At 37.6% G+C, this 27,214-nt stretch overlaps 1 protein-coding gene across 1 annotated transcript in view; it reads left to right on the forward strand.

Moving 5' to 3' along the window:
* DNM3 (dynamin 3) overlaps window positions 1–27,214 on the forward strand; it is a 532,803-nt gene that overhangs the window by 262,597 nt on the left and 242,992 nt on the right. Inside the window, exon 14 of the mRNA XM_004425038.3 lies at window positions 11,287–11,400. Within this exon, the coding sequence (XP_004425095.1) occupies window positions 11,287–11,400 (114 nt within the window). The remainder of the gene's footprint in view (window positions 1–11,286; window positions 11,401–27,214) is intronic.

Consider the following 27,214-nt stretch of genomic DNA (forward strand, 5'->3'; position numbering starts at 1 on the left):
TCACAACAACTCTATGCTATCTCATGTTACATATGAAGAAATCGAGGCAAAGAGACTCACCCAGTGTCACCCAGCTAGCAAGTGCTGGAACTAGGTGGCAATCTCAGACAGTCTGGCTCTAGATCCTGCCCATTATTAGCACTCTTTCACGAAAGTGTTTTCTCACATCATGTATTAGATATTTTTGCTCAGCTTAATTTAACATCAGAGGATTTTATCATAATCTGTTAATCAGTTTCCAGTTAGGCAAATGGGTTGTTTCCAATTGCTTGCCACTAGAAACAGTACTGGAGCCAACATCCTTGTATCTTGTATGTGTTGTGTTAAGGGCTGGGGCTCTGAAATCAGACCACCAGAGAGGTTTTCTTTCATTCAAGTGCTAACAGGCTGAATCCTCTGAGTGTGCTCTACAAAGTGCAGTAAAATGGCAAACAGTGCCTAAGCTCCCGTGAGGAAGGCCCTTGGTTACAAGCGTGGACTTGGCCGTGAAACAGGAGCATGATGGCTGTCTCTTCATCTGCCATGTAAGGTAAACACTACCTTCCTCAAAGGATTTTTATGTGGATTAAAAGAAATAATACGCGTGGAGCTCTTAGCACAATGCCTGGCTCAGAGTAGTGTTTAGTAAATGTTAGCTGTTCTTATCATCCTTGAATTCCTAGAAATGGAGTCAAGTTGTATTCTTAACTTGACCTATGTTAAATACTTACGAAACTCTGTGCTCTGATTTCCTAGAAAGTTAAAACCATGAAAGGAACATCCAAACATATAAATGTCACTTAGCCAATTTATTCATAGTAGTATTTTTTAGAGTCTTGAAAACAAAACAGACAATATTTCATTAAATGTTTGGTTATTTTGTGTCTTAATTTGATTCTTTGTTAAATCCCTTTAGATATGCTTCACCTTATTTGCTCGCTTTCATAGCTGCTTTATCCCCGTCATAAGATTAGTTCATCAGACGTGAAAATCTATTTTTTATGTTGTCAGCTGACTGATAGAAACACTTGGGCATAGTTATGATGGCTCTCATTTGAGATCATAGGAGCAGGGCACCTGGCACAGTGCCAGGTCCACCATAGGCATTCAGTAAATACTGGTTGACTGCCTTATCAAGTATTGTAGGTGAGAAACACCTTTGAACACTTACCTGAATTAAACTTATCCCTCAAAACTGCAGGCATGAACCCCTTCCTTCCTGTTAGAGAATGGCCCGGGGCTACACTTCCCTATTTATCCTTCTAGATTCACCAATCTGAGAAGTCACGTTACTCCTCCCGGGTGAAATGAGTAAGGAAACTACAGGAATGTCTCTCCATCCCCCACCCCTTGGCAGTATTCCCCAGCCTTCCTCCACCTTTTATTCCATTGGTTTAATGGTTAAGCCAGTGTTTAACTAGGGGTGTGGCTACCCCCCTTTCGGGGAAGAGATCAACAATCTGTGAGTCCTGCTCCTACCTTCTTGAAGCCACTCCTCCAAAGATTATCATGGCTCCTTTGGACCTCCTCCTGGGACTGCTATTGGATAGAAGGTTCTGAAATGGGTCAAAACAGTGCATCAGTAAAATTCACTCCAAGGCCAGTCTGTACCCAAGGTTAAATGTTTGCTTCTTGTTTTATTTCTTGTTTTAGATTACATCCAGCCATATTGTTCCCATAGCCTATCAGAGATTCTGCAATGATCAAATGATATCATTAATATGTTCTAATATATTACACTCAGTAATAAAATGTCAACAAAATAGACCTCTTCAATGTGAATATGAACCCCCTCCTACTTTGAAGTTCTCAGAAGTTAAAGTCCAAAGATTACCTTCCCAAAGGAGTTTGCAAAGTCTGAGATACTTGCAGAACATTAAATTAAAGTCCTTCCCCAATTCTTCTTTTCTCGGCCTCAGCCAGAGTGGTTCCTTGCCCACATGGAGTTGAGGGTCCTTCAGCAGCTGTACCCTGAGCTGGCCTCCATAGGAATGAGTTGTTCTTCTGGGCTTCTCGTGTTGAAATAGTCTCTTGTGTTCCTTACTTCATAAATAAAGCAAAGAGTGGGACACAAAAGATAATCCCAGCACTAGCTCGACATCAACCAAATTTAATAAGACAAATTGAATCCCTCGTCTTTAAAGCAGTTATGCCAGGCTACACTTATGTTGCTAGCCCCTTTTCCTAGGTGTAGCCACCGAACATAGCAGACATTCAGGAGTATCTGAATGAGATAGGGTAGGTGGAGAAAACCTTCCTTGGTTTAGCCCTACCAGGCTGTCAGTTTTTTCTAGCTGTCTGTGAATCTACACATTTACTGGGGGAAATCTCTTCCTAAGAAATTAATTTTGCCACTGTGCACTTACCATTCGGGGGAAAGCCATCTGTGCGTATAATCTTAGGGAATGCCTGAAGTGTTGCTGTCTGTTGTAAAGGTAAGAAATTTGCAGTGGTGGCAGCCCCAGTCACCAGGTCTTATTTGAGTTACCTTCCTCTCTCATGTAGCATTTTCAAACCTCATCATTTTACCTTTGTGTTTCCCTTGTTATGTAATTTCTTGATTTAAGAAGCCTAGGCCTCTTAAGGAGACTTTCTTCCTCCTATATAATTAATCTAGAACCAGCTTGAGAAGATGTGCTGGGGTGGGGGTCACCTTTGAGTCTGTAAATAAGCACATGAGTTAAGGTTAGCTCTCCAGTTCCCTCCTTGCCCTGGCCTGGGGTACAGGATGGCACAGAGGGCAGCCAATCTAACCCTTCCTGCCTCCTCCCTGGGCCTGGACCTAAGAAATTAAAGCTAGAACCTCGAGTGCTGTGTGATACATATGGACCTCAGCTGCCTTACAGTTTAAAAGTAGTAAATCTAATTCCCCCTTCTGAGGCCTACCAGCCCATGTATGGAAAGACTGTTTTCCCTGTAGTTGAAGACTTGCCTCGGGCACATCTGCTTAGAAAAATCTCTGCCAGCCAATTCAAGGACAAGCCTATATCCTGAGGATGCCTGTGCTCACAAAGGTAGGTCAGCTGAGTGACTGGCCTGGCCTGTGTCTTTGCTGGGCCAAGGCAGCTCTGCGGCATTTACCCATGAGGCCCTGTGGTGTGTGATCTACCGTCATAGAAGCAGCTCCTCATCTATGGATAAAGCCTATATGTAAGCATTTGTAATCTACCAAGATAAAAATATCAGACGGTCTGTGGTTTACAACCTCCCCCCAGGCTGCAACAGTTAAAAGCCAGCTGCAGAGCTGAGAAAAACTTGCATGGTCTACTATGAGCAAGGCCAGGGTCAAAACACCCTGCTCACAAATAAAGTTCAAGGCCCAAAGCCGTGGCCACGTTAGAACTTTTCCACGTGTACTTTTTTCTGTTCATAATTGTATTCTTTGTGTATTAACTTTATGATTCAGTGTGCCAGCCAGATGTTGAGGACCAAACTTATCCCTAACATACAAGATTTTGCCAACCCTGAAAGGCCTGACTTCTTATAGCACAGAGGGAACCAGCACGCACACAGTCTCTAGTGCAGGCTTGCCACCAAGGGAAGGGGCTGGGCTGTTCCACTCTCTCCGTTTCTGGTCTTGCAGTTGCTTTCAAAGTTTCTGTATTTGGCAAAAGAAGAGTGGGTGATATTTATGGCAGTAAATTTTAAAAAATGGTTTGTTTCAAGCCTTACAAATAAGAACATGCCTTTTCAGCTCTCAAGGTCCTTTCTAGTCATGTAATTATGGGCTTGCTCCTCTTGTTTACTTGGGCACTCAAAACAGAATTTGATATTCAAACACTAAGAGGCTGTCAGTGGTTATTGTACTGAATGTTGGTGGATTTATTGTGGTAATTTTAAATTTGAATACAAAATTAACATTTTATTTGATATCTTTCTCCAGGAAGAAAATCTACGCTCAATCCCATTTGTCTTGATATTCTTTTCAGACTTTATTTTGTCTTTGTCTTCTCGTTCTCACTTACTTTCCCTTGTTTTACTCTATTAATTTCCCCTCAGTTAGCATTCTTACTTCTTATGTTCTGGCCATTTTTCCTGAATGCTTGCCTTTTCCTATCTTGTTCTACTGCTTTTCCTTGATTTTGTGATTTTTCTCTCCCTCAACTCTTTTGTGAAAAAGTACATTGGGAATTATTTTTGCTCTGTTCTTATTTTGAGCTGATTGTCATTGGGAAAAAAAGTCTGTTTGTGGCAAATATGCTTCTTCTGTTGGAAAAGAAAGGGCTGGCATCGGACCAGGGTGTCTTAAGCTTTTTGTGACAGCAGCTTACTTGCTGAGAGCGTTCAGTGCTGAACACACTTCCATGGATTCCTGTGAAGGTTGTGGGCTGTGTGCACTCACAACATGGAAGCTGTAATCTACTTCTTTTTCTTTCCAAGTGAGAAAGCCTGTTGCAATGCAATAGGACTAATGTTATAGGATGTAAAAATCTATTCTAATTGTTTTTTTATGTCAATTCGTTGCAAATTTTATTTTAACTGTTATTAGTAACTCAATTTCCATATAGCTCAGTTGAATATATCCACTGGATGAAATGATGTTTAATAAATATCTTTTTTGGCTGTGACATTCAATTCTTCTAGAAATAGTGGTGCATCTTTGAGAGATGGATCCAATGGTGCCAGTAAGATCAGGCACTTTATTGCTTCACATCATTTTAAATTCCCAAAACTCCATTTTTGCCTTCACTTAAAAAGTATCTGCTTTTTTGACCTCATTGGTCTCTCTAGTCCCTTCATCTTTTCATTTTCTACCTCTCTGTTAACTCCCTCCTGGCCTCATTTCTCTGCCTGGCCTAGACTGAATATATGATTATCTGAATTACTGTCTTGCCCCAAACCTTTATTGTCTTCACACCCATGTACTTAGGTCACTGGGGTCCAGAAATTCAAAACTCTAGATCAATTCCCATTTATCGTCTCTTTTTCTGCAACAAGTGTGCAGAACACTGCTGGTGATGATAATGCAGTTGGGCCGATTGTGTCTCTGCAAGTGTATGGTCTTCATTCTCAACTTTCAACCATTTTTTTTAAATACCTTATTTTTTTTAGAGCAGTTTTAATTTTACAACAAAGTTGAGAGGAAGGTACAGAGATTTTTCATATATCTCCTCCACTGACACACACATAACCTTCCCCATTATCAACATCACTCATCAGAATGGTATATTTTTCTTTTTTTTTCCTTGAGTAAACCTACATTGACACATTATAATCACCCAAAGTCCATGGTTTCCCTTAGGATTCACTCTTGGTGTTGTACATTCTATGGGTTTGGACAAAAGTATAACGACATATGTCCATCATTATAATATCATGCAGAGTATTTTCACTACCTTAAAATTCCTCTGTGCTCTACCTATTCATCTCTTCCTTCCCCCATCCTCACCTCTGGCAACCACTGATGTTTTTATTGTCTCCATGGTTTTGCCTTTTCCAGAATGTCGTATATTTGGAATCATACAGTATGTAGGCTTTTCAGATGGCTTCTTTCACTTGGTAATATGCATTTTAAGTTTTCTCCATATCTTTTCATGGCTTGATAGCTCATTTCTTTTTAGCACTGAATAATATTCCACTATCTGGATGTACCATGCTTTATTTATCCCTTTGTATGCTGAAGGACATCCCGGTTGCTTCCAAGCTTTGGCAGTTATGAATAAAGCTGCTATAAATATGCATTTGTGTACATAAGTTTTCAACTTCTTTGGGCGAATACCAAGGATTGTGGTTGCTGGATCACATAGTAAGAGTATGTGTAGTTTTGTAAGAAAGTACCAAACTGTCTTCCAAAGCAGTTATATCATTTTGCATTCCCTCCAAAAACGTATGAGAGCTCCTGTTGTTCCACATCCTTGTCAGCATTTAGTGTTGTCAGTGTTCTGGATTTTGGCCACTCTAATAGATGTATAGTGGTATCTTATTGTTGTTTTAATTTGCATTTCTCTGATGACATATGATATGGAGCATCTTTTCATATACTTATTTGCCATTTGTATGTCTTCTTTGGTGAGGTATCTGTTAAAGTCTTTGGCCCATTTTTTTTGTGTGTGAGGAAGATCGGCCCTGAGCTAACATCTGCCAATCCTCCTCTTTTTGCTGAGGAAGACTGACCATGGGCTAACATCCATGCCCTTCTTCCTCCACTTTATATGGGACACCACCACAGCATGGCTTGCCAAGCAGTGTGTCAGTGCGCGCCCGGGATCCGAACCAGCGAACCCCGGGCTGCCACAGCGGAGCATGCGTACTTAACTGCTTGTGCCACCGGGCCGGCCCCTGGCCCATTTTTTAATCAGGTTGTTTGTTTTCTTAATTATTGAGTCTTAAGGGTTCTTTGTATATTTTGGATAATAGTTCTTTGTCAGATGTGCCTTTTGCAAATAAGTTCCCCCACTCTGTGTCTTATTCTCTAATTCTATTGATATTGTCTTTCACAGAGCAGAAGCTTTTAATTTTAATTAAGTCTAACCTATCAACTATTTCTTTCATGGATGATGTCGCTGGTGTTATATCTAAAAAGGCGTCACCTTACCCAAATTCATCTAGATTTTCTCCTATGTTATCTTCTGGGAGTTTTATAGTGTTGTGTCTTATCAACCATTTTTTACTAATTCTAGCTATGTTCACTTTCTCATTCAATTACAAATCGTCCCAATGTTTCACACTATCCTCAAGCCTTCTCTCCAACTTCTCACCCTCACTCTTGCAGATAATTTAGTCTCTTCTCTTACAAATGGAAAGATCAAATATAACTTTCCTAAATTTTCTACTCTTTTCCTCACAAAGGACCTACATCTGTCCTCACTCTCCCAGCCTCCCCCAGGCTCACAAGATGAGGCAGCTCCAATCCTGTTCAAGGACAGCCCCTTCCCTGTGCTCTTCATTTCATCCACTCCCATCTCCTTGGTCTGTGTTCTTTCCTATGTCAGCAAACTCTTATTCTCTACCAATTATTTCTCCTCAAGCAAAAAATATGCTCAATTCTTGCCCATACTAAAAAAAAAAAAAAAAAAAAAAAATCCCCAAACCAAGAAAACAGCAGCTGCAGCAACAAAAACAGAAACACCTCCTTTGACCCTGTGTCTATTCTGGTTTTAACCATCTTTCATCCTCCTCTGCGTAGAGCTCTTTTCAGTCATTGTCTCAATTTTTTTACTTCCCATTCACTTCTTAACTCAGTGAACTCTGACTTATCCCACCACTGAATTGCGACTGGCATAGCTCAAGACACTGTGATGTCTGCGTTGCACTTTACACATCCCTTTCTGTGCTGAATTGGACACTCCCAACCACACACTCCTTGAAATTCACCTTGCCTTGGGTTCCATGACCTCATTGCTCTTACTTCTCTGACATTCCTTTTCAGACTCTTTTCTGACCACCTCTTATATGTGGGTATTTCCCCAGGATTCCACCATGAGCCACCGCCATTTTACTCAGAGTTTTAACTGCCGCCTGTACATGTATGCTGATGACTTGCAGTCCCTACACCTCCAGTCCTAACATCTCCATTTTGCTTCAGAGGTCAGGTCACTTCTGTGCACGTTTCCCACAGGTACCTCAGATTCAACATGGCCTTGGCTGAATTCATCATCAATTCACCCGCCTTCCAACACTTGGTTCTCTTCTTCTATTTCTTCTGTGTGGGTAGTCCCAGGAGTTTCAAAATCATTCTAGAACAGCATAATGTCCAATAAAATAATAATGCAAGCCACATATGTTATTTAAAAATTTCTGGTAGCCACATTAAAAAAATCAAATGAAGCAGGTGAAATGGATATTAAAAATAGATTTTGTTTTACCCAATATATCCAAAATATTATAATTTCAACATGTGATAAATTTTAAAAGATTTATTGAGATATTTTACCTTTTTTCTTTTTGGTGAGGAAGATTAGCCCTGAGCTAACATCTGTTGCCATCCCTTCTCTTTTTGCTGAGGAAGACTGGCCCTAAGCTAACATTTCTGCCCATCTTCCTCTATTTTATGTGGGATGCCTGCCACAGCATGGCTTGGTAAGTGGTGCGTAGGTCCATGCCCAGGGTCTGCCGCCGAAGTGGAGCATGTGAACTTAACCACTGTGCCACCAGGCAGGCCCCTACATTATTATTTTTTTTTTTTTGTACAAAATTTTCAGAATCCAGTGTGCATTTTACACTTATTGTACATCTGAATTGAAATTAGTCACTAGGGCTCACTAACCATGTGTGGCTAGTGGCTACTGTACAGTGCAGTTCTGGAGTCTTTACCTTCACTAATCTCCCTCTCATCGAGTCATAAGGCCTGTTGATTTTATCTCCCAGGTATGTCTCCAGGAGGATCATTTGTTTTCATCCTTACTACATCATGGCTCTAGTTCACACCTTGGTCATTTCTCACTTGTGTTCTTGCAGTAGCTTACATAACCTAGTTTCTCTGCCCCAGGAGCATGCAAAATCCACTGGAACGCAGGAGGATACAGTAGAACTGCTACTTATGTGTATTTTTATCTAGAAAATAAGAAAACAGTTCAGATTTATTAATATTTAATATACATATTGATGCCAGGTCCCTCGCTCTGTAACTCTAAGTCATTGATAAAGTGATAAATGTAACAAAATAACATTTCCCCCACAAAAAAAAAAAATATTATTAATTTTATCTTCATGTCATACTTTCAAATTTCTCTATGATGTACATAATTTATTAATACAATGGTCATATATAATTTAAAAATAAATTTACTTGTGTACTTGAAATTTATTTTAGTACTGCCAGGGGAGTGAGATCACTAAAATTTGGAGTCTCATTGTAACTGGATTCAATCTGTACCCCACTTGCCTCTCCAGCTTCAACTTCTTCATCCCCACCTCACATTTGTTGCATTAAGTGGCTCTTCCATATTTTGCTCTTGTTTGTCCTTTATATAGATAAACAAACAGGCTAACAAACTACTTCCTGACCTGACTAATTCTCTTTCTCTTCCAGGCTCTTCTGAAGTACCATCTCTTTAAGGAAAGTCTATTACAGCTTCCTAAGTTGTGTTGAGTTCCCCTTCTCTGCTTGGCATACATCTCTTACTACAATGATTATATTAAAATTCTCTCTTTATGGATCTGCCTTCCTACTAAAGTATAATATTATTGAGGGCAGAGATTGTAGCATCATCATGCTTTTTTTCATCTTGGTATATAATAGGTTCTTAAGAAATGTTTATTGAGGGCCGGCCCCGTGGCTTAGCGGTTAAGTGCGTGCGCTCCGCTGCTGGTGGCCCGGGTTCGGATCCCGGGCGCGCACCGACGCACCGCTTCTCCGGCCATGCTGAGGCCGCGTCCCATATACAGCAACTAGAAGGATGTGCAGCTATGACATACAACTATCTACTGGGGCTTTGGGGGGAAAATAAATAAATAAAATCTTTAAAAAAAAAAAAAGAAATGTTTATTGAAATAAATTCATGGATCTTCTTGATGGAGCCATCCTGTTCTACCAGTGGGTGAAATAGTAGTGATTTTCTTATTGAAGTCTGTGGAGTATCTGGAAGACTTGCTCTCTGTCTGAAGATACTTGATAAGATGAAATAATAAGTATGCTTTCATTTAGTACTGTGATTAGTATGCTATTTGTAAGCCCTAGCAGTGTGGGTAACAATGTTAGTGTGAAATAATTTAACCAGATTCTTCTTACTAAAAATTAGATGAGATCATTTGCTCTAAGGAGAATGAAGTTTTGATTGTATGTGTACATGCAATGATCATCAAACTTTGGTATGAACAGGAATCACCTTATACAGAAGTCGAATTATAATGATGTACACCTGAAATTTATATAATGTTATAAATCAATGTTACCTCAATTAAAAAAAAAAATCACCTGGAGAACATGTTAAGATGCAGATTCCTGGGTTTCATATGCACATATTCTGATTCATTTGGACTGGTAGGTGGCCCAAGAATCTGTATTTTTAGAAAGCATGCCAATGATTATAATATAGCTGGTAGAAACCATACTTTGAGAAGTATTGTTTCCTTCTTTCTGAAGTAGAGGATAAGACAAAGGAGTAATTTTGAACAATGGAGAGAACTGCTTAGTCTGGGACTGAGTGGGGTTCTGTATAGGGGTCTGTAAAAATTGCAGAGTATTATTATATAAAGGAGAATGGACACTTGGGAGATGCTGAAAAAGGGAATCAAGGGGGGCAGGGACTGGAGTGTGCAGAGAGAGGCTTGAAAGATCAATAATGACAACCATGGCTTATTTCACAGTTTTCCCAAGGATTGACTTTCCTTCTTCAATGAGAAAACTTAATATCAGTATTTTTGAAAAATCTGATTATTAGGGTATTTTCATCTTCCTTTAGGAACTACACTCATTTGTCATTCAATAAATAATTTTTTAAGTATTTCAAGATCTCTTGGATATTGAACAATTTAGGTATAGGATAACTTTTGACATTTAGAACAGTATTGTACAATTCCATTTCTGGTTCTATGACAACTAAAATTTTCTAGCATAGAGGAGATGGTAAACTATGCCATATCGAAAACAGAATTTAACTTTATAACAACTGCAAGAAAAAATATTTTCACTTAAATGCCATTTATAAATAGTTTCTATAAAATCTGTAATCCAAGTTGTTAATGTTTTAAAATTTAAGAGCAGTTTAAAGATTTTTGTGAAGATGCTGCATATTTTTAAGTATGGCAAATAACAACCAGAAATAGATGGATAAATATAGATCGTTAAAAAACGCCAAACTTTTAATTTTAGCTTATTGTTTCAGCTTTCTCCTTCATTCAGCCTTATTCAGAGCTGTTAACAATGAACTAATTGGTTGGCTTGAGTTTCTTCTTTTCATCATTTAGTCACCAGTCTCTGGTGGAAATCCTAATGAGATGCAAACCAGGCAAACAAATGGGCCAGTGGGCCGGAAGGGGAGAAGAGGCAGTGGGCATGGAGAGTCTATTGTTCATCCAATCAACTAAATATGTCTTAATTGTAGCAGTAGTGCCATAAATAGGCCTGGCACAAGCCTATTAGTCTGTCTCATTTCATTTCTGTCTGTTTCAGTTGCTCTGCTTCTGCCATCCATATAAGTCTGCGATTTTGATTTGTTCATTTGATGGGAGAGACTTCCCTCTGGTTATCTGTAGTTTGGGAAGATAAATTATCTTGAATAGCTTAATAGAGGTTGAGCTTTGGAGAAACAATGCTGTTCTTATTGCCATTTGTATCTTGTTTTTAACTTTACTTAGTGCAAGACCTGTGCTCTCCGTTGGTTCATGTTAACCTAAACCTCTTTGCTGATTTGTGCTCTCTCGTAGGTTATTCGCAAGGGGTGGCTAACCATCAGCAACATTGGCATCATGAAAGGAGGCTCCAAGGGATATTGGTTCGTCCTTACTGCTGAAAGCTTGTCCTGGTATAAAGATGATGAGGTAAGCTGCAGAGAGTGACAGAGTTTTCTTATTAAAGTGTTTCTAATTTCAAATTAATTGATATTATTGTGATATAAAATTTTGAGACACCAAGTGGTTCTCTTTCAGTAAGACTTAGCTTGGGATGTTTGTTTGAAGAAGCACTGTTTTTTCCTCATAGATTTTTAATTCTACAATATTCCCCTAAAATAATACCTTTTATTTGGTTGGTGTAGTCACACGTTTGTTTACCTGAAGAAAGGGAGTTAGGGGTCAGTAGTTGGAAACTTCCTTCTTTGTAATAATGGCAAGGTACTGATACAGTGAAAGCAATTTTCATTAAATACTGTGTTGAAAGACTCAAGGTAACAGCATCGTAAGAGCGAAATTAATAGCACTGATGCAGAGTTAATAAAGCATTTTGGAATTGTTGCTGTGACATCTGTCTAAAATGAGAGGCTTTTGAAAATGTCCAAATCACTGGTCTTCGAGTGAGTCCCAGATAATTGTTTATTTGAATTTTGTTCCTTGAGAATGTGATATCTATGTAAAAGCATGAATTATGATAATTATGGTGTTCTGGTTCATGTTAGATGTTAATAATTTTGGTCCTGTGACTGACTACTCATTTAAATCTGATAGCTATAAAAGCACAAAAAAATATCATATCAGTCGTGCAGAGCCCTTAAAGTGCTATAAAGTGATATTGCTAGATTGGGGAGGGCATGGATGGAAATTAAACTATGTTCTGGAAATTTTAATAGCTCTGGTCTGAGCCGAGCAGTTTTTGGTGCTTATAATGCAGCATGCAAGCATTAGATAAGAATATTCTGTGATAGCAAAACTCTTTACAGGTGAGATTGTCTCAATTTTTTGGGCTATATAGGGCATGCATTTCAGAATTAAAAGTCCTTCCAGTTTTGGCTTTATATCTTTTGAAAGCTCTACAAGGTGCCTTTGTCCGTTGTTGGAGGAGAAGTTTCATGTCTTATATAGTTCTTTCTATTTCCTAAGTGCTTTGTGCACTATAGTGTGTTGAATAAATATCAGACGATCAGTTGATCGCCACTAAATTTTCTGCGGTAAGGGAAATCACATCCTTTAGAAATGTCCAAAGAAAATTTCTATTCAAAGCTTTATTTTAAATTTTTATGTCAATATTTCACTGACTTCAGTCAAACATGGAATTGGTCATTGTGAGAGTTTGAGGATGAGCAGTGGTTCCTTTCCTGTGCTGGCTGCTGTGCTTCTGTGGGAGCTTCAGGAGCTCTGAGACTCCTTCCTGGATATAACAATCAGTAAACGGGGTATCCTCTTTTGTGTTCAATTGCCCTAAGAGATCTTCTCTTAAATACATTTTGTTTCCAAGGATTTAGATGATCATTCATGTACATTTCAATACATATCAGTCTTGGGGCCTTTCTCAGTTATTCTAAGGAAAGCAAAAGATTTTGCTGAGGAATCATAAAAATAAGAGCTAGTGTTTTTTGTATATTAATTAACTCGTTTAATCCACATTATAACCCTAGCAATAGGTACTATTATTATCCCCGTTTTTCAGATGAGTAAACTTAAAAAAAAAACCTTTTGAAAAGTCGTTTGTATAGGGACTCAGTTTCCCTTATTGCTTAGTGTTGGTGAGGATACCTGACTTCCCAAGGTCACACAGCTAGTTGATGGCAAAGCAGAAATTCGAACCCAGGCTGTCTGTCTCCAGAGCTTACGCTCTCAACCACAAAAGCAGGCAAGACTCCCAGAGATGCTGGATTGTCCCAGTCAACCTCATCCTACAGAGGATTTGTTGAGATGAGTTCCAGGCATCTCAGCATTGACCTTTTCCCACATGTTAGTATCAGGGACTCTGAGGACTCTGGGGCAGCTACTGCCATTGGACTGTGGCTTTAGGGTTCTCTCATTTGGCTGTGTGGGTACTGAAACAAGCCCTTTGGAAGGCACGTGATGCTCCCTGGAGGGAAGGAAGAAGTCTTGAGAGCTTGGGGAGTTCCTGGTTACTGGTCATCCCCTCATCTCCTCTGTAAACTCAGGATAACTTTTTACAAAATCTCTGCTGCTGAAGCTCCCTCACGAGCACTTGATTACAACAAATAGAAAATACATGTGTGCAGTTATAATATTAACTGAGTGCCAGAGAACATTTTATTAAAGGTATGTGTGTGGAGGGTGGTTGGGCGTGGGGGAGGGTAGGAATGAAGCTTGAAATAAATTGGAGTGATTTAGATGAAGGAAGTTTAGGAAAGGTTTGTTTTCTCAGTTTAGACCATTTCAGGAAAGAAAAAATGACAAACAAGTTTGTTACTCTATGGAACTAACAAGTGGACTAATAATACATTATCAAATATTAAGTGTTCTGAAGAATATAAAATAGGGCAATGAGCTAGAAAGTGGTGGGGAAAGGACCTTTAGGTTGAGTGTTTGGGAGCAGGTAACATTGGAGCAGAGACTGGAATGATGGGCTGTGTAGAAGATTTTGTTGAAGAACATTCCAGACAGAGGGAACCATAAATATAACCCCCACTCCCCCCCAGGATGGGAGCCAGCAGAGCACCTGTGGCTGGAATATAGGAGCAGTGAGGAGAGAGGTAGGAAATAACATCAGAAGTACCAACTGGTAGAGCCTTATCAGGCCCCATCAAATGATTTGGATTTTTTTTTTTTTTTTTTTTTTTTTTGCTGAGGAAGATTTGCCCTGAGCTAACATCTGTTGCCAGTCTTCCTCTATTTTGTATGTGGGTCACCACCAAAGCACGGCTGACAAGTGGTGTAGGTCCACACCTGGGATCTGAACCCGTGAACACGGGCCACCAAAGTGGAGCACACCGAACTTAACCACTACACCACAGGGCCGGCCCCCCAATGATTTGGATTTTATTTCAAGGGTAATTGAAAACCACTGGAGTGTTCCAACAGGATGTGACATGATTGGATTTATGTTTTAGAAACATCACTCTTGAGCATGATGTGTAGGATGGAATGTATGTGCAGAAGGGGTGAGGTGGCAAGAATAGAAGGGAGACTTCTAGCACTGCAGACCACCTCTGAGCCTGCTGCCGGGCAAAAGGGAGCGGACAGCACTGTTTCTTGTTCTTCGCTAATGTTCAAGAAATAGTTATTAGTGTCTGCTGGGAGCCGAGGCTGGAAGGAGGGTGTGGGGAAAGGAGGTCAAGGAGAAATGTCAGGAGGGTGGGGCTTAAAGGTAGTGATCAGTCTCTGGCCTCTTGAATTTGCACCCTGAACACCATCCTTTAGCAGCAATGTTTTAAATGATGTTTAGAATCCATAAATGTCTCGCTGCCATAGTTCAGCTACATATGGATTAAACATGCTTCTGTAGGTTACCTTGAAAACCCCAAATTTAGAATATTCCTTTTTGAAAAGTAAGGCTGAGTTCTAACTCAGCTTTTGGAGTCAATTTGTTGGTAAGTTGCGTGCTTGTACTTTGTCCCCATGGTAGCTGTCTATACCCACATCAGCACCTACACACTTTGGAAATCCTGTTACATAACAGCTTATCTTTCTTAGTCAAGCAAATGTGACAGTAAATATCATTGTTAGTTATAGATTCATTCATTTATTCAATGATAAATTTATATTCAGATTTTCATAGAGGATTGTCATATTCTTTTCTGTGTTCTGCCATCCTCCTGCTTTCTTGGGTAATTAGACTGGTATATTTTCATTATAATCTAATTGGCTATTGAATAAATAGCATATTATATCATATGAATATATATAGTTTTATTGAACTTATGACAGGTTTGTAATAAATATAAATGACTTATGAAATATATCTGTGATTAAAAAACAATGGCTTAAACTGTTTTCCAGGATGGCATTAATTGAACAAAAGACCCTATAGACCATATGCTTGGTGCAGTGAGTGGAAAGGGTGAGATGCTGGAGGATGTGGATTTGCTGTGACCAACTGCCAGTGTTGGAACCAATCAGTCTTCTCTGAGCCTCAGTCTTTTCACTTACCAAGTGGCGACTATTGCTGACCAAATCACCTCAAAGGGATTTTGTAGGAATCTGAGGAATCATATGTTAATAAGTGTTTTTATCAACTTTGAGGTATCACACATACATGTTATTCTTGCCATGGCAAGTAACACTGTGCCCTCCCACTGAATGTTGTTTGTTTGTTTGTTTGTTTGTTTGTTTTTTGTGTGAGGAAGATTAGCCCTGGGCTAACATCTGTCATCAATCCTCCTCTTTTTGCTGAGGAAGACTGGCCCTGGGCTAACATCCATACCCATCTTCCTCTACTTTATATGGGACGCTGCCGCAGCATGCCTTGACAAGCGGTGCGTCGGTGCGCGCCCGGGATCCAAACCTGCAAACCCTGGGCCGCCGAAGTGGAGCACATGCACTTAACCGCTGTGCCACCGGACCGGCCCCTGAATGTCATTTGTTGATTCACATGTCTTCTAATTTCCAATTCTTCTGTCATTTCATGTTGTGAGATAGGATGTATGGGATCTAGGGCTTTTAGTAGAGAAGGGTAATGTTCAGACACTAAGAGGGAACTCAGATCCCATTCCTTCAGTGAGACTTTCTGTGCTGCCTCCCTTCAGCCTAGGGGTTCTCCTACACCTCAGCCAAGAATTAGTGATCATGACATCAACCATGGGATTTCCTGTCTCAGCTGGCACAGGCAATGGCATGATAACCTGGGTAATAATTTTAAGCTAGAGTTGACATGGCTGTAATAGTAAGTCCCCCAGCATTTTTCCTGCTTCCTCCCCATCCTGAATGGATCTATCCACCCTACCTTTGAGTTTTGGATGGATTCATGGATACCCTCAAGCATCTGTGGACCTGTACCTTTTGAACCATTACTCTACATTACAGTAATGTTATTTGTAATATTACTCATAGATGAGCTTAATAGAAAGGTTTCCACCTGTGTCCCAGGCCATGTTATTTCCACATGTTTTCTTCAAGGAGTCTTAGTAATACAATGTGGTTATGGTAGACATAATTAATCTACCTACTTGACTGTATGTTATCCTCTAACATTACCCTAAGATTGGGGCTTTCTGCAACATGAAAAGAAATAGACCATCTTTTACAGGGTTAAATAGTTTATAACTAATCACCAAGGGGATTTGCCCAAACCTGGCTGTCCCAGATCATGCTCCAGTACCCCAGACTCTCAAGTTTCCTACACAAGTGGCTCTGAGCACATTTCTAGGGGTTGCATGGGCCTCTTCCAGGGTTCATCCTCCCCAGAGCATTCTGCTGGTGTGTCTACCCCAAGTCAAAGGGTAGCTGTTTATGGGGGTGAGGACAGAGCTTGGACATGCAGGCTTATTTGTTCACCTGTATACCCTTGAATCTGAGACAGATGATACTTAGTTGCTTTGATTTCTATCAAAATAATAACGTAAAGATACTTGTAGTACGTATCTTTACTAAGGATTTGGGGAAGCAATACAACAATTCAGACAACCTCAAAGAGACTGTTGGATAACCCTCTGCACAGCAGGTTTTAGCCAGTGGACACCCCACCTGGGTGTGTCACTGGCAGCTTTGGCCTTGTGCTGGCCCAGCCCAAGAACAGTACATTAGCTTCTCTCTTTCTCCTCCCCCTGCCATCTCTCCCCTCAATGCTGTCCCTCTGGATTGCCCCAAACTCAAGGAGCTTCTCACTTTATTACGTACATCTGCTTGGCTCTTCTCAGCATCTAGTCTGGTCTTCACTGCAGGCCCACCTTTGCATATCTAAACTAGTCAAAATGCTCAACCAAACCAAATGGACTTCCAGTTAACAAGATGCTTCCTAGTTAGACAGTAATTGTGGTTGTAAATAGCATCCCCCCCCATTCATTCTGCCTGCTTAAATTTGTGAAGGCCAGCTTTCAATCTGAATGATGATGATCATCATCATAATGGTTAGCATTCATTGAGTATTTGTAGTTTACCAGGCACTGAGTTAAGTCAGCACTTTATTTACATTTTCTTCCATTTCAGAGATGGGGATTGAGACTCAAAGACAATGAGTGATTTAGGCAGCTAAGTGTCAGTGCTGTGCTCTTAATAACCTGGACATTTCTCCACAAATATTTTCTGACCACCTATTATGTACCAGACATTATCCTAGTCACTAAGGATAAAATGGTTAGCAAGGAATTCATGGTACCTGCCCTCATGAAGCATATTTCCCAATAAAGAAAATATGTAAACAAACAGGAAAACCTGTCCAATGCTATGAAGCTATGAAGAAAATAAATCCAGGGATGTGTTTGACTTAAAGAATGTCTAAGATGGGGATCACAGCATGGGGGCACTTGAAACTGGGTGGTCAGAAGTTTGTATCAGTGCCCTGAGGCAAGATTGAGCCTGATGAATTTAAGATACAATTAAGGCCAGTGTGACTGGAACAAAGAGAGAAAAGGACTCTATGAAGATTAAGGATTTTGATCCCGAGAATGATGAGAAGGCTTTGAAGTTTTTAAGCTAGAGAGTCACATAATGAGATTTGAATTTTTTTATAGGTCCTTTTGGTTGCCTTGTGGAGAATGGTTTGGAGGAGGACAAAACTGGATTGGGGAGGTTTTAGAAAACTATTGCTGTGGTCTGCGTAAGAGATAATGGTAGTGTGGGCTGGGGTGGGTTGATGGAAGTGATAGAAATGGATGGATTTAAGGGATTTTTTCAGAAGGTGAAAATTGACATGACAACTCAGTGTACCTGCTGAGTATCGGTTGTGATTAAGTTCTGCTAAACTGTAAGCCTCTTGAGACCAGGAGCCATTGTCTTGTTCACTGTTCTACCGCCAGGGGACACGGCAGTGATAGGTGGTACTTAGTGAATGTCAGTTGAGTGAAGATGTGATTGAGCAAATAAATGAATAACTGCAGTATGTCCTGGTATAATAATTCATCATGTCCTGGTATCTCAAGAATGTAAACTAAATTATTGAATTATAGGATAAAATTATCATTGAAGACAATCTATGTCTTAAAATTTAAAAAATTTTTAAAAATTTTCATCATTAAAGGTTAATGGATTTTTTTCCTCCTCTGACTCTGTAACTTCCTGGATTGAAGATCATTTAAGCAGAAAATAAATGTCCCAATGTTATTTTCATACACTGTAAATATATTTTGCACAGTTCTTGGGAGGGATTTAGAAAAGCGCAAAATGTGGGAATAAACCAGAAACTATCATTTCAAAAGGATTTGGGGTTTAGATAATTTTACGTTAATACTTTAAAATCAGCTTTGGAAAAAAAGTGATGGCCTTTGTTTAAAATTTCTAAAATATGAATTTTAGATGAATAGCATACTCTGATTCAAGGAGAAAACAGTGTTATTTTTCTTAATGTCAGTGGGAAATGTGTAAATGATAGTTAAAATTTCTAAAAGAAAGGGATCTGCTAGTTTATGTATAATAATAGCATATAGCCAATATTTATTCTATTTCTATAGTCCAACGTGAAGATTAAAATCATTATGGGAAACGCATAGGAAAGTAGGGTAACTCAACAGAAGTGTTTCCAATGGAAATGGACTAATCTTACACTATTGAAGAAAGTCCAAAATCTGCATTGAAATAAGGACATTCTTTGGACTCTTAAAAAATTACAGGCCTCATTTTTGTGGGTTGAAGTGTTTGGATAGCTTGATAAAGAGATTATATAATTCCCTTATAAGGATATTTACTTAGTATTGTTTTTGTTATGTAGCTGTAACAGATGACAAATGTAACTTCGATGATAGGAAATAAAACGACAGCTTTCTCCCCTGGCCAAAGTTGTAAGACCAAGAAGTTATAGAAATCTTCAGCTCTTTCCATTTTCACTTGTGCTTTCAAGATTCTGTCTGTTTCCTGCTGAGCCTGCAGGCTCCCTGTGATGAGGAGGTCACGATTGACCCTGTGAACACTAGTCACACTCCTTGCTGGGTTGTTTTAGTTAGCCAAAACTTAGGTATTTTTTACCAAAAAAAAGTCCCAATAGGTATTGAATTTTAATTCATTTATGTTACTTAATATTTTTTGTGATCGTAATTGTGTTTTTTCCACAATTTAAGCTATTTTATGTTATGCTTTTTAATGTAGGATTATTTCATATAAACATTTCCATGTTCTGGCATTATCCAAAGATTTATAATTTTGAAAAATATAGAGTATTATTCAACAAACCATAATGGCAAGTTCTGTTGCAAATTTATTGAAAATACTTATAGACCCAAACCCACCCCGCCATATGTATTCTTTGTCCTACTCAAAAGTTTATTCTGGAAGAACAATATTAGCCTTTATATTAGTCTTTCCTGGAAGAGTAAAAATTTAAAATATACCTCATTTAATGAATTTAAATATATATAACATTCTTTTATGCCTTTTTTTTTTTTTTTTGAGCTAAGTAAAAAAATGTAAGACCAAGATGTTAACCTCATGTTTTAAAGGAAAATTATTTGAAACATTATCCTGGAGTAGCTCACGTAAGGATGACTCCCCTGGCCTCCTAGCTCTCCCTTTGGAGTTTGTTGGAATGGAACAGTCTCCTTTATGTTCTGACCCGGCTATTGTGTCCTCCAAAGAGCTCTCAAGCACCGTCCTGGGACTGCCTTGCAGGGTCCAGTAGAATGATTCATATGTGGACTCCTGTTGGCGGTGTTTGCTGCAGATTATATAAAGCACTTAAAACTGGGTAGTACTATGTAAATATTCTGTGAGACATTTGTACATTGTCTTCTTGTTTATATTTTGTGCATTATTGTTTAGTGCTTTATTTGCAAGTCATGGGACCTTAAGGTAAAAACCTTCATTGCACAATGTGTTTTGCAGAAGATATTTTCGCAGATGATGTATTTCCATAAGGCCAGATTTTTAAATGCAAGAATTTAGCCTTAATCATATTTTTACTTCATAGTTTTGCCTAATTACTTTTTTTTTTAAAGAAACTATAGTGTCAGGTTTGATAAAATATCACAAAATTTTAGGAATTTTTAACCTCGTGGGGCTTTTAGCCTTAAGACTAAATATTTCATTTTAAAAATGAAATCTCTAAATAAAAATAGTTTGCTTTAGCCCAAAATATATACTTGAAATGTTTAATTAAATTAAAAAGCAGAAAATTTTGGGTAGCTTTGTGCTACATTTTTTAAAGCCTGACCAGAATCTTTATAAAAAAGATGAAAATTAATTTTAAATACTGAAGTTAAAATATTTTAGTAAGCCAAATAAAAGTTGACAAATTTCTAATTTTACCCATCTCCTCTCTTTTTACCGTTAAGTGTTTAAAGCATTCATGTACAAAAGCCAGCCTTGATCATTTCACTCCAGTTCACAGTGTGTAAACTGAAGTTTTGACATTTCCTCAAAAGATATGGCAAAATATACATTGCATACTCATTAATTCCTTTCCTTGCTCTTTTTGAAAATAATTGAATTGCTGAACATTTCAAGAGTTTGAAAGTTTACAGTGAATGGGAGCATATATTCCAAGTGAATACGTTGGCCCTATAAATTCTACTCCTAGAACTGTAGTATAGGCCCCTTCTTAAACAATGAAACAGTAATGAATCTATGCATAACGTGACATTTGGAAATATCAAAGCTTCAATTTCAACTTTCTATATATCAAAAGAGGAGAAGCAATTACTTTAACACATTTGAAAATTATGTTGGAAATAAATACTCTTTTCACTATGTTTTACTGGGATCCAACCTAGTAGAGTTTATTAATTCAAAATACATGATCCTCTGGAATATTATCCCTTCCCTCTTTTTCTTTTCTCCCTATCTCTCTCTTAAAAAGTCATAATATAGAAAAACTAAGCTTAGTTTTTGGAGAATTATTAGAATAATTTATTCTTTGTCAAGCATTAGACTGAAGTTATATTGCTTTATTGTATTGATTATGGGGTGCTACAAAGCTGTGTGCAATAAATGTCAAGGGTAGTAATTTACTGACAACAATTAGGAAAAGAGAACTATAGAAAGCACAGGAACATTTTCAGAAATGGGTTTTATTATATTTCATAGGCACCACTCACTTTAATTTTGGTGGGTTTCAATATTTGAATCAAAATAAAATAATAATAATAATACATACGAGTTAAGTATTAAACCAACAGATTAAAACCCCAGGCCCCCGCGCCCCTCATTTTGGTTGTAGCTCTTGGTGTAGATGCTATGGTGTGAGGGCTGCTTTCTTTCAATGGCTGGTTGTCATTCAGGCTGGGTTGTCATGTGACTGCCTGTCTGTGCCTGCTGTACAGGTGAGCGGATGTTCTGCACAGCAAGTGTAGACAGGCAGACACATGACAACTCCGTCCAGCCAGGCCCTTGGTTCCTTCGGGTTTCCTTTGCTCATGGGCAGATAGAATCAGTCTGTTTTCCAGATTTGGTGATTTTGGAGGGTTAGGGGAAAGGGAGAAAAACACACAATAGAATTAAACATTAAAACATTATGGAACTAAAAACAAGTTAGACTTTTGACTTTATTCAGAAAGTACACTTATACATTTGTTCCAAATGTGCTAACAGGGATAACTGATGTAACAGAAAACTCACATTGAAAGTTTAAGGAAAAAACAAAAAAAGATTAAACACAAGGTTTATTCTTAAATCCAATTCGTGTTATTACTGGCCCACATGCAGTCAGAGTTCAGAGTAATTGAACCAGATGTTTTTCCTCTTCACGAAACTCTGCATATTTTAAAACTGAAGTTAAAGATAAAGACTATGTTTATACATGTTTCTTGTAGTAGATAAGTACCATAACCTTGCCCATGAAAAAGCAAGTTGTCATTTACATGGAAACGGCAGCCATTTTCAAAATAATTAATGAGCCTAATGTATTTGGCAATTCAACCAGCTGACACTGGTATCTGATGCTTTGATAGTGGGATTTTACAAGGGGATGTATTTTTACCAATACTTTATTAAGCAACAGGAGTTTAAATTTCTCATATTCTTTTTAATGCAAAGTTTTTAAGTATGGATGTGAAAACCAAATAAAAAGCAGTTGTGAGCCTAAGTTTTCCTCTTAATTAACTCCAGGGCCGTGCCATGAATGTAAAGGGTATACACTAAGAAGTCGATACCCATGGTGATGCGCAGAACGTGTTTTGGACATTGTTAGTGCAATACAGTTACAAAATAGAACTTTAAACACAGAAAAGGAAACTTCATTTCATATCCAAAAAGTAAAACCAGACCCTTTGGAAAATTCCCTTATAATTTGTATAAGAAAGAGTTAATGGTGTTAAATATACAGATAAAAAATTTAATTCAGATGAGTCGAGAATAATTCTACTGGCTATTTGAATATAAATGATCAATTCACGTCCGCAGAGGTGTTGAACAAATTCCCCTGTCATTTAAAAAACAAAATATCCAGACAGTCAAAATTCCAATAAGTGGGATTTCTTAAAAAACAAAACAAAACGTTATTCAAGGAGTGTGTACTTAGGAATTTTTTAAAAGAATTTTAAAGAAAATAAACAGTTTGTTTTTTCCCTTTAATTGTAAAATTCTGAGAAAATAGCAAATAGAAACTTTATGGAGAGTAAAATAGTTTTTAGAAACTGAGAAAAAAATGACAGTTTTCTACGCATCTGAACTTTTATGCAGTGATTAGATATGGTACAGTTTTAACAAAGAGAAGTGCAATTTTCCATTTATTTATTTAATTTCAAGAAAATAAATGTCTGATTCTATTTCTGGTCATCACTTCTGAGTAGAGGACTTTTTTTTTCTTGGCAGAATCAAAAACATCAGTAAACTTGGCTGCTATTTAAATAATTACAAGGTCAGAGTATGCAAAAACAAATACCTTAAGAAACTATTTTGTTATTGTTGCTGCATTCATTGCAACAGAAAACATTTATAGAGTAATTCACTTACAAAGAGTATATTGGTGGAAATTAAAAATTACTATAATTCTGTATAGCTTTCCCTCTCTCTCCCATAAATAATTTGATCCAGTTAACTGCTCAATTAAAGGAATGATGCATGCAACCTGAAAAAATAGAAAGAAATATATGTGAGTTTATATGTTATCCTTTAATATGAAACAGTTCTAAAACCAAGATATCCAAAAATATTTGAGCCTGAAAAACCATAACTGTTTTTCAGGGGGAAAAAAATCTTGCTGAAAAATGATTACTCTACTCATAAGACTTTTGGACGATTTATGTTTCTAATAGATTTTTAAAACACAGTTATAGTAAATACATGGCATATGCACACTTCATAGTTACTTTGAACCTGCCCCTAAGCTTGTTGAAAAGATGAAAGGCTGAAAAAAACATTTAAGACTTTTTTTCTCTCCTAAACTATAGAGTGAACGTTAATTCATTATCACTTAAAATACTAGCTAAAATAGAAAAGAGCTATTTACATTATTATCATACATGTAACTTTTAATGTGGTTATTACATCTTATTTTTTTCTTTTATTTATTATCTTAAGAAAAAAATGCAAGAAAAGGATTATCTTTAGTCTAAGTCTTCTATAGCAAAATTAAACCAAAGCAACTCCAGGAAACTGGCTGTCACGATAAGTCAGGAAATTCAAAATGTAGATTTAATTATTTTCCTTAATTTACTTCATTATTTCTATTTATTAAAACTGATAAAAATTCTTAATGAGACCTTCGAAAAATGGATAAATATTTCAATCTACATAGTTTGCAGCACACCGAGGTAAAAAGGTAGAAGAAACCAAGTAAGAAAGTTGCAATCTTTACTCAGGAATTTCCTGTCTCCTCTTAGGTTAAAGCCTGACCTTCTAGTTATTTTAAGCTGGGGTTTCTGAGTGATGGTCTCTTAGCTGTTACTTAGACATTATTGTGATGGGTGGGATATTCTCCTTAGAGAACAGGAAAGTGGGTTGTTTTTAAAGAGCAGATCTCTTGTAGAATAATTGAAAGCTTTGGCTTCTTTTTAGTAAGGATGGACGCTGGTGAATGAGAGAACTTTTTTACATTTCCAAGTTGTATTTTCCTTCTATTTCCTATAACAGCTTTAAGACTTCAACCAAAAAAAAAAGGAGGGGAAAAATGCTTTCATTAGGAGTTTTAACTTAAACCCTTTCCCACAGAGTGAAAAACTTGGGTGGTCTGTAGGCGTGAGGTGGGGGTAGATAGTATATTTTGGTCTTTTAAAAACATAAACACATTATCTGGCCCCAAAGCCCGAAGGCCAAGGCGGAAGGACATTAAACCTATTGACTAACTGCAAGGCAGTGATCAGTGTGAAATTTTGTCCCGTTGTAAGCAAACTTTCTTTAATTTTGAGATCTATGGCTTAAAAAAAACAGAGGGTTCGAAAATGTAAATAAACTGTTTTATATTGATCCTCTTCCAATTAAGAAATGATGGTGTTGAAGCTGAGGCTCTGAATTTCTTTTCTCTTAGGTGGCGGAAAAAGTTCTCCTTTTAATCCAGTACCTAGACTAATTTATCAATCATCCCTGCAATAAAACGAAAAATAACTACTAAGTTTCTGTGAAGTGCAGTTTGGACAGCCCTGCAAACAATTTTCTCTTTTTGATGATGTATAATGTTTAATTTTAATACTTACACTTCCCATCATATCCAGGGGTAGTTTTAGTTGAAGATGTTCACTGTTGGTTAGTTTCCTCTGGAATAGATCCCATGTTCCCTAAAATATTTGTATATCTCCTTATAAAGTAATATCAAAATAAAATGAAACATTGTTCTAATTACCCTAGAAATAGATAAGGTTATTTTACAAGATGTGTGTGTACACGTTGGTGTATGTACCAGCACGTAAACTACCATCGTGCCTTCAGTCAGCAGAGGTTTAATGAAGCGAGCTTTTACTTTTGATATTTAATTTAGCACATGCAATTTAAAAATAAGTACTATTCCTTTTCATTTGTTAAAAGTTTGCATCAAAAATGGGTTGTCCTCCACCAAGCATGTGCAGGGGCTCCTCAGCTACTCCTTTACAAATTAATTCTTATGTTTCTGCTCCTGTCCTTTCGCCAAGGACACCCCCGGGTTCCCTCTGTCTCCAACTAAAAGTCATCCTGAGGGAGAAAATAGGTGAGGGACCGATGGTGGTTAGTTTCTTTGAAACAAAAAGGCCATTTAATATGAAGAAAGACATTCAAATTAAATATACATGAAATGAGAGCAAGTTACGAAATTGAATAATTTCTACAGAGTAAAAAAACAAAAAACCAAAATTTGAGAAACCTTAAATATTGCCAAAATACCCTATTGCTATCTTTCTTTTTTATTAACTGTGTATCAATTAGTAAAAATGTATTTATTGAAAAAATAAGCTCCCGTAATACCTAATAGTTTTCTTTTAGTTTTGTATGTAAAAGAAACTATATAAATTTTTAAAATCTCACTTGTTCTATTAAAAATAGTTAGTATGGAAGCCTCCAAGTCACAATAGAAAAAAACATGACTTATTGTATCATCTAAGTGGAGAAGAGAGCTAAATTTCTCCTTGCTTTTTATATTTTACCTAAAAACCATGAATAGAAGAGAAAACTTGTATTTTTTTATACCAGTTTTGGGATGATACAAAGGGTAATTTTTAAAATAAATAGTTTTGAAAAAAGACAACTTGAGGAACCTTTTGTAATAAAATGTTTTGCAAAAGAGAACTTGTGACAATTTTTGAATTGTTGCAAAATGTATAATTTTAAAAAGGATTTGTTCAGGAACCACTGTAACTTTAAAGAATTTAAAGGAGGACAAAAGAGATTTACATTCAATTTTCACAAAAGCCTTTAGAACAGATGTTTTCATTATATAGAATTGTTTAGGGGTAGATATAAATGGAGGTTGAGGGAATTAGGGGTAAGGCAGTAATATTTTTCCAGAACTTTCTTTAAGGGATCCACCTCTAAAGTTCAGCATGGATCATATTGCAACCCAGACTTTCTCTATTATTCTCTCTATTGGGATTTCATTCAGCTTGAGGGTTTTCCTCCCTCCCACCTTCCTCCCCCTCTCCCACCCTCCTTCACCTCCAGGACAGCTGGAAACTGACCAAAGAAAACTTTGCCTTCGTTTACAAATTCCTTTTTTATCAGTGAGTTTCTAGACAAAGTACCTTATCATTTTCAATGCTCAGAGAAATAGAAGCATTGTAAAATATAGGCACGAGGGCTCAGCTGACCAGCAATTATCAACCATTCTTGGATTTAAAAAAAAAAAAAAAGTAACACTATATATATTGGGATAGTGAAGACAGAGGTTTCTATTCCTCAATTTATTCAATTGCTGACTCAGTAAGTTCTGAGTTGGCGCTCTTTTCTGGGCAAGTCCCGTCTGCTTTGTCTGGTGGGCAAAAACTTGGCAGCCTCTTATTTTATTGTTAGATACTATTATTCCTGATATTTATATTATATAAATAAAATTTCAGAAAAGCACTATCCATATAACATTTTAAAAACAGCAAGTATTATTTACTTTGGGGAAAATGGATTAAATCCCGGGATGTTAAAAGTTATACCACAGCCCTCATTCAAATAAGTTTTTAGGTCTCTGCATTCTTCATTTCAACAATTCAAAACTAGCATCATTAAGATCCTCTTAAGTGTTTGGAGTCTTTTCATCTTTCATTTTGAAGTGGGAAAAACTTTTAAACTTAAGAAAATACTTGACTTATACATCTTCAGAAATCGAATAACATTTGGTTAATCGCTATATACCACCCCCGTTGTTGCTCTCTTGACGCTAAATGCATAGCTGTCCATCACACATATACCTCTGCCTCGCTCGCATGTGAACGCACATCCTTGGCTCCCCACCCAGGCTCTCCTGGTCGCAGACCAGGTGAGCAGGCAAGAAGGCCTTACCCGCAGGTCTTCC

This window comes from Ceratotherium simum, chromosome 2 (genome assembly GCF_057802395.1).
Source record: "Ceratotherium simum simum isolate JZ-2026a chromosome 2, ASM5780239v1, whole genome shotgun sequence".
Classification (NCBI taxonomy): Eukaryota; Metazoa; Chordata; class Mammalia; order Perissodactyla; family Rhinocerotidae; genus Ceratotherium; species Ceratotherium simum.